The following is a 9193-nucleotide window of genomic DNA, read 5'->3' as shown; positions in this document are numbered from 1 at the left end:
AAAATGCCAAAGGAATGTGGAGGAAATTTTTGTCATGTTCTTTGGAAGACAATCTGGAGGCTTGACACAGATTACTTTATTGTTATTAGTATTAGAGAGCTGATTAATCCCAATATTTGCATTTGACCCGTGACTCAAATTCTGAATTTGTTCTCCTTCTTAGATTTTTAGATTTAGACACAGATCTGAGACCTAAGTCAATCAGGCTTTCATAAAAGTTTATTTATTAGGGAGACTGTGGAAGGCAATGAATCAGTGAGAGGAGAGGTCCATGGAAGGAACCTTGAAGCCATCTGCTACAAGCTTAGTAGTGATAGCTCTTTGTCATCAAGAACAAATGCAAATAGATGTAAAAAGTGAAAGAGGAAGATTGGAGACATGGAGGGAAAAAAAAGAAGGGATCTTCCCCATTCAAGTCCACTCAGCTAACATTTTCCATCATGGTAAAACCTGATTCTTCCATGAGATTTCCTAAAGGAAGTATTAGAATAAACATTTTATTAAGTAATACAATGTCAGAACTACAGAAATACTTTTAAGTTATCTCATCTAAAACCTGACTTTATATTTGAAGAAACTAAGATCCAGAGTAAAAAGGAAATTGACTAATGACAGAAGACAAAATTATTGGATTTCTTATTTAATTCTCATTCAGTGATTCTAAGATGCCACTGAAGATATTGTGACACGTGCTACAATCTTTTTGAAATTAAGCTGTGTAATCAGGTCTGAGTTTGTGATATGTGAGGCATACCAATCATCAACTATTCTGTTAATACCCTCACACTGTATTACTCATTAGTGGGGCTGAATTACTCATTAGTGAGAATGACCTGGGCTTTGTACATTCCTGTGATTGCTCCTTGCACCGAATTAAAAAATCACTGGACTAAAGGCTCTGTTATGATGCCATGGGGACAATTTTTCTCTCTGTGAAATGCACTCACTCATATAGGAATCAAAGCTGAAAGCATTGTGTTATAAGATTTCAATGTCTAATCACTGATTTATGTCATATAAATCCAAAAATCTAAACATTGTCTCAGATAAAACACTCAAACTTTGCAATTACCTCATCATTGTAGTTCAGAGTTTCAAACACTTGAGAGGGGGAAGATATTTAAGAGGAAGCAAAACTACAATTTGTCTTAAATTAAAAATCATTCAGGGCCTGAAGGGATATTTGAGAGCTTCTTGAGTGGAAGTCAATCTATTGGCATATGGGAACGTAAGGGCTCAGATACCAGAAAGGATCTGAGGAATGTCATTTGGTACAATGAGTCTGCTTTCTAATGCAGTGGACTTTCTATTACTATGTGCTTTTCTGAGTAGGGGCTGATTATTATCTGTGTGAACTGGAGCAAATTCCTGGCTTCAAGGTTGATGTACTTGATGGGAGGGGTAGATGGTAATCGCTATGAACAAGCATATTTATAGTTCCTTTCTTTTCCCCAAATAGTACTCACAAGCTCTCAACACACAGGATGTAGGGATTATCATAGTTAATAAAATTGGTGCCACAGATGGGTTGATATAAGCCAGGGCAGGAGTTGACAGTTCTATTAAACCAACTCAAGTTTACTTTCTCATATGGACATTTCACCTGAAATTGAGTTGAAAAGATTTATACAATTAGAACCTCTCTTAGACAGGTAGGTCACCTTTGAACTTCATTAGGAAAATCTAAGCATAGTCCAAGTGTGGTGGCTTATGCCTGTCATTCCAACACTTTAGGAGGCTGAAGTGGGAGGATTGCTTGAGCCCAGGAGTTCAAGACCAGCCTAGGCAACAGAGCAATACCCTGTCTCTCCAAACTTTTTATTTTTAGTTAGCCAGGCATGGTGATGCATGCCTGTAGTCCCAGCTTCTCAGAAGGCTAGGGCAGCAGGATCACTTGGGCCTAGGAGGTTAACACTGCAGTGAGCAATGATGGTGCCACTCCACTCCATCTTAGGCAACAGAGTGAGACCCCATCTAAAAAAAAAAATTCTAAGCATAGCCCAGACCATATTTCAGTCCTACGAAAGCTCTCACTTTCCCATCTCCACAAAGCCATGAAACTAGAACCTATATGTATCTCTTTTGGTGACAATATGATGCCCTGGTTGTCAGGACCTTCTCAATAAAGGAGAACAACGGCCAGCTATGTCATGGTCAAAAAAAAAAAAGAATAGATAAACAGATAATTTATCTGGAACTTCTCTCTCAATCTTCTTTATGCCCCAACTATTAGATCTGGAAAGATTCTTAGAGATTTTCTGTGACAGCTCAGCTAAGAAAACTGAAGATCAGTAATTGAAGAATACACATGCCTTAATTTAAACTGTTTATTACATTTTATTCACTTTCTCAATCCTCAAGCCATCTCCTATTTCAAAGTTGTGAAGTGCAAGGTCATTAAGACTAATGCCCTGACACTGTAGGGAAAATTGAAAACAAAGGAAGGGACATGTCTCATTAGGGACCCTGACCCAGGGATGCTTGTTTTCAGGAGAAGTTCTTCTCTGGACAATGATGGTGCTGGTGATGACTTGAAATAGCGACTCTGAGATTTATGAAGCTTGAGGCTAGTGTTCTCAGGAGCTCTAAAAATGCCATAGGATTGGTACAAATAAAGTAACACACACAAGGTAGGAGAAAGTTTTGGCTAGAAATTTGGAAGGAAGAGGGTCACGTTTTAACGTAGAAATTCCTCTTCCTTCTTTTTTTATCCAACATCACCATCATGGCCAGGCCACCATTGTTATCTAATTAATCCCTCCATTTCCTTTATTCCCCATTTCCTGAGGTTTCACAATTTAAACTTCTCTGAATCATTTTATTTCCTTGATAAATGTTCTTTCATTGAACCTCATTGCACATTATAAAAAGTCTTTCTTATTATGGGCTAAAAGTCCCTACGTGACCTGGAACCTCCCAAATCTTCTACCCTTACCTTATACTACCTTGCTTTCTGCCTTTTTAGTAATTTTTTTTTAATATATAAAGTCTTTATCTTCCCCTCATCTCAAGGTCTTTTTGAAGTGTCATGACCCCCTCACCAAATATATTTTTTCTGAACCTAAAGTCAGTCTATCTTTAGAGCTCAGGTTATAACCCACTTTCTCAGAGCTATTTATTAAAATACAGTCACCACTCTCTGTTATTTATTTTTATACTTTTAATCAGTTTGTAGCAAAGCATTTGTCTAATTATTTAACTAATCCCACACCCCTAATGGACTATAAGCCCTCAAGGGAAAGATTTGTGTCTGATTAGGCTAGTCATTATGTACCCAGCATATATATTGGCATTTAGTCATTGCTATATAAACATTTGCAAAATGAATGAATGAGATGTAAGATAGTTCAATCTGAAAGAATATATAGTTACCAAAGACAAGGAGAATAGTCTATATTGTTGTCTATACATATAGCTTCTTTTTTCTCTTTGTCTTTAGAGGAAGATATGCATTCGTCAGGTGAGACTCCCACGTTCTGCTCTTACTGTAACATCTGCCACTTCTCCTCCCTGCCTGTGCTCCAGTCACACAGGGCTTCAATTAGTGACCCAGGTGGTGAGGTCTTTCTCCCCACTCTCCACCTGGGTGGCTCCTTTTTATCCTTTAGGTCTCACCTTAGATATCCCCGTGACAGAAAAACCTTGCCTGAACCCACTGTTTATATCTCTATGCTCAACAGATATTCTCTATCATACCATTTTATTTCTTGTATTTATAAAACTTACCATAAATCATTGTTGTTTTCTTCATTTTTTGGCTATCTGTAAGCTTCATAAGAAAAAGGAATATAACTGCTTTCCTCAATATTGCATCTTAGGGCACAGCACAGATGATTAATAAATATTTGTTAAAGAAATAAGTAAAAATGAGTGTATTTATTATTATTTATGGATTATAGGCATGAGGAGGACTCATCCTGCAGGTAATCTTCTGGAGAAGAAAATTCTAGAACTGAACTTTATGAGACCAGAGTATAAATCCTGGAAAAATTGTGCAGATCCTTTTCCTGGGGTAGTAGCCTCTGACACGTTTTACACTCTGATCCCTGAGTCTCTTGAAGGTAGAGCTGCCCTCAAAATATCTTTCTCAACAGTCAACTCATGACTGACTTTTTTACATAGAAGAATTTGCTTGATGGGGATAGTGTTGAATCTGTAAATTACTTTGGGCAGTATGGCCATTTTCACGATATTAATTCTTCCTAACCATGAACATGGAATGTTTCTCCATCTGTTTGTGTCCTCTCTTATTTCGTTGAACAGTGGTTTGTAGTTCTCCTTGAAGAGGTCCTTTACGTTCCTTGTTAGTTGTATTCCTAGGTATTTTATTCTCTTTGTAGCAATTGTGAATGGCAGTTCATTCTTGATTTGGCTCTCTTTAGGTCTGTTATTGGTGTATAGGAATGCTTGTGATTTTTGCAACAAAAGCCAAAATAGACAAATGGGACCTAATCAAACTCCACAGCTTCTGTATGGCAAAAGAAACAGTCATTAGAGTGAATTGGCAACCAACAGAATGGGAAAAAATTTTTGCAGCCTACCCATCTGACAAAGGGCTGATATCCAGAATTTACAAAGAACTATAACAGATTTACAAGAAAAAACAAACAATCCCATTCAAAAGTAGGCAAAGGATATGAACAGATACTTTACAAAAGAAGACATACATGAGGCCAACAAGCATATGAAAAAATGCTCATCATCACTGGTCATTAGAGAAATGCAGATCAAAACTACATTGAGATACCATCTCACGCCAGTTAGAATGGCGATCATTAAAAAATCTGGAGACAACAGATGCTGGAGAGGATGTGGAGAAATAGGAACACTTTTACACTGTTGGTGGGAGTGTAAATTAGTTCAACCATTGTGGAAGACAGTGAGGCGATTCCTCAAGGACCTAGAAATAGAAATTCCATTTGACCCAGCAATCCCATTACTGGGTATATATCCAAAAAAGTATAAATCGTTCTACTATAAGAACACATGCACACGAATGTTCATTGCAGCACAGTTTATAATAGCAAAGACCTGGAACCAACCCAAATGCCCATCGATGATAGACTGGACAGGGAAAATGTGGCACATTACACCATGGAATTTTATGCAGCCATCAAAAACAATGAGTTCGCGTCCTTTGTAGGGACATGGATGAACCTGGAAACCATCATTCTCAGCAAACTGACACAAGAACACAAAATCAAACACCACATGTTCTCACTCATAGGCGGGTGTTGAACAAGGAGAACACATGGACACAGGGAGGGGAGCACTATACACGGGGGTCTGTTGTGGGGGAGGGGGGGACAGCGGCGGGGTGGGGAGTTGGGGAGAGATAGCATGGGGAGAAATGCCACATATAGGTGAAGGGGAGGAAGGCAGCAAATCACACTGCCACGTATGCACCTATGCAACAATCTTGCATGTTTTTCACATGTACCCCAAAACCTAAAATGCAAAAAAAAAAAGATTAAAACAGAAAAAAAAAGAATTTGCAAATTTAATTCATAACTTTAAAATTTGTAAATTTAAAATTTAAGAATGAGACAAAAGCTTAAGGTGCTAATAATTCTAAAGGGAAGGAATACAGTGATGCAAATATGAATCAAAATGAAAAGTTTAATCCCTCATTCACCTTTTCCCTCACTTATCAAATATCAGTTGACCTCACATTATATGCAATGCTCAGAAAAGTAGACAAAAATGAAAAAGTTTTCTCCATTTTGCCCTCATACAAGTTGCAAACATAATTTGAGGCTCTGTTCAGATTATCTACTATGCCTTCACATTTTCTTCCATCCATATCCAGAAGTTGCCTTCTCCATTCACAACTTGCATAGGCATTCTCTGTACATCTCAAGACATTAAGGAGCATTCTTTTCAGTCATTCTTTCCATCAAACTGTGAGCCCCTTGAGAGCCAGGACCATGTTATGCCCAAGTCCATAGGCTCTTAAGAACCTGCCATGCTCCTGGCAATTGTCAATACTCTTAAATATTTTTCAGGCACTACAGAGAGTTCTCTGGTGTATATGTGACTGAATGTTGTCTTGGTTCCAAGTTTCTGTCTCTACTCTGGGGTACTGTTTCAGCAGTGTATTCACCACCCTCATACAAATAAATCTTGAAGAATATTATGGATGACCTTGATGCATTAAGTTTCCACAGTGACAATTCCAAAAAAGACCTCATATTATAATGTCAGTCCTGTGAGGAAATTTAATGGAAGATTACCTTAATAACTCCATGTGGTGGCCACCAGTGTCTAGGGCATGAAACTAGAGAATACATGAAAATAGTTACAGAATCTAATTCCCGGTGAATCGTAGCTTAATCTGTTGGCAGAATAAAAGAGTTCTAATTTATTATCAAGGAAGCTTGCAGCAATGGAAAACATTATCTCATTTATACATGTATTCATTCATGTTTTTTTAAATGTGTAATAACTCTTTTTCTCCTGATTGATATCAGCAGGGTATTACATAGATGCATCACTCTTTTCATGAAGGCTGGCGGTCCAGTGTACTAAATAATTTTTCTAATTAGTTTGGACTTGAGAGGATTCAGAGCTTGTATGAAAGAAACAAGCAATGCTGTGACTTTAAAGTGATTTTGGGCCCAATCGACATATTTTTTAGAGTGAAACGACACCTGGGTAATACTCAGGAATTCTTGGTAGGTATGTGAAAAAGCAAGCTCTCCAGCCCTTGAGGCTAGGTCTCCTTATGACTCCCTACATGATTTCTTCTCTAGAAGAGGATAAAAGATAATGGTCGTTTGTAGGGACATGGATGAACCTGGAAACCATCATTCTCAGCAAACTGACACAAGAACAGAAAATCAAACACCGCATGTTCTCACTCATAGGTGGGTGTTGAACAATGAGAACACATGGACACAGGGAGGGGAGCATCACACACTGGGGTCTGTGGGGGGGAATAGGGGAGGGACAGCGGGGGGTGGGGAGTTGGGGAGGGATAACATGTGAAGGAATCCCATATATAGGTGATGGGGAGGAAGGCAGCAAACCACAGTGTCATGTGTGTACCCATGCAACAATCTTACATGTTTTTCACATACACCTCAAAACCTAAAATGCAACAACAACAACAACAAAAAAGATAATGGTCCACTCAAATACACAGCAAAGCATTTTCAAACATTCTAAATTTTCAAGATGTGCTCTGATGTATGCATATCATATTGCTAGTCATTTGTACATGTTACCTCATTCAGTCACTCAAGCCTCTTTGCCCCCATGAATTAAATCTCATAATAATCTGCATGCAAAAGATGACAAAACGAAGGTCTCTGCCCATTGAATCTGAGTCTATTAGAGTACACCCCATCATCTCTCAAAATACACATTTTGAGAGTGTATACATATACACACACACACACATACATATATATATATTTATATACTCTGAATATCATCTCTCAAAGTGTATATGCATATAATTTTACTTTTCAAAGTATATATGTAAAGTATGCTGTAACTTTAAAGTGATTTTGGGCCCAATCCTCATATTTTTTAGATGATTCTAAGAACAATTTTAAAGCATTCTTTCTCAGATTATGATGTAAAAGCCCACAAATCAATTTCAACTGCTGGTCAAGACCAGCTAAACTACTCACCAGAAGATAACACCGAATGTATCAAGATAAAGGACAAAAGTGAGAATGCTGGAAAAGATTTGGCCATTTTTCCTCCTGGTGTGTCCTTGGAATGATGTGATATTGTCTCAGGTTGTTGCCCTCTAACACAATCACTGAAGTGCAGACAATCGGGATTTAAGACAACTATTGCAATGAAGATCCATCTCCAGTCTGCCCACTGTACCCTCAGTACTTTGTATTTGGAAAGCCTATTCCACTCTTCCTCAGAAACAAATGTTTAAAAAAATAAACTTTGAATAACAATCCTGATTAAAAGTATAGAGCTCAGTAACAGATCTTCGAATCCTCAGAAGTAAATCATAGACTACTCTAGGGGCATAATTGTATTATTTTAGTGGGAAGGTATTTTACAGGTCATGAAATAGCAACTCCTTCTCTGAAGCTTCACCTAAATTTATTTTTGAGAGGGTGACGAAAGAATATGGGGCTACTGAGTTCCCTAGACAATATGAACTTCTCAATAAATGGAGTAGGTCTATACTTGCTCCTCAAGCAATGAATACCTCTTTGGATTAAGACAAATATTTCTGATAACTCAGGCATGCTTGACTATACTGAGACTCTTCTGATGTTGAATCCTAGACACTTTGAGGACATTCACAGGAGAAAAATCATTCCCTGCCATCTCACTGGGGTCCCACAGCTATTTTAATCCATATATAGAAAGGGGAAAGTCAGTGAGCAAATTCTCCCTAAGGATGGACTTTCCTTGTAGCAACATTTCTGATCCCCGAGAATGGTATCGGCAGATTCCAGGGTTGACCAAGGACCACATTTAACTCTACCTCAATTCCTAATCCTACAAAAGTGGCCTGGTCTTCCATATGTTCTCTAGGCTTTTATCTCTGTCTGCAACACACGTCAGTGGGTAATTATATAAACTCTACTGATACGCTACAGTGTGGCAGGTGTTATTGTTATTTAAGACATTAAAATGTAGCCAGGATGATTGGAAGTCCTTTGCCCACTGTGCAAGGTTGCCTACTGTGCCTACTCCTGGCAGTCTGGGACACCATGTTTTTGCTAAACACACCCCTATCTCATCCTGATATTTTCCCTGGATTCCTCCAGAAATGGAGCAGAAGCAGTAAAAGTTCACCTGCAGCCAGAAGACTAAAGCAAAACACAGAGGCTCACTTTCTCCATCCCTCATGCCACAGCTGACCCACCTCAGAAAGAAGAGAAAAGGAAGAGGAATGTAATGTGCCGCTTTTAAGAGGCATGTGTTAGGGCCTCAGGAGGGGATGGAATAACTGCTGCGTAGGAGAGAAAAGTCACTGAGGCATTGTGTGCTGGATTGAGCAGGGCCTGGAGGCCCATCATTCAGAATGCATCAAGGTCAAACCTCAGCAGGGGAGACATGAGGAGGTAAGAACAGATCACTGGAAAGGGCAGCCATTAGGCAATTCAAGAGAGGCAATAGCGTGAGAAAACACACCACAGTAGGAGACAGCAAGAAGAAAAATATAACATGTTCCACAACAATAATTAGTACTTAGAACCAGAATTAAAAA

General features: G+C 38.6%; 1 protein-coding gene across 1 annotated transcript; it reads right to left on the bottom strand.

Moving 5' to 3' along the window:
* Positions 1-206: 206 nt before the first annotated feature.
* SPINK14 (serine peptidase inhibitor Kazal type 14 (putative)) lies at positions 207-8870 on the bottom strand. The gene is made up of 5 exons (XM_012450573.2): positions 8849-8870; positions 7638-7771; positions 6234-6277; positions 1467-1603; positions 207-471 (listed from the first exon to the last, which is right to left on the bottom strand). Exons 2-5 carry the CDS (start codon positions 7702-7704, stop codon positions 426-428), a joined length of 294 nt encoding a protein of 97 aa, XP_012305996.1. The 5' UTR covers positions 7705-7771; positions 8849-8870; the 3' UTR covers positions 207-425.
* Positions 8871-9193: the final 323 nt, after the last annotated feature.

Source organism: Aotus nancymaae, unplaced genomic scaffold (genome assembly GCF_030222135.1).
Source record: "Aotus nancymaae isolate 86718 unplaced genomic scaffold, 86718_ANA_hifiasm-v0.15.2.pri h1tg000064l_1, whole genome shotgun sequence".
Lineage (NCBI taxonomy): Eukaryota > Metazoa > Chordata > Mammalia > Primates > Aotidae > Aotus > Aotus nancymaae.
This window is presented reverse-complemented; position numbering and strand designations above follow the sequence as displayed.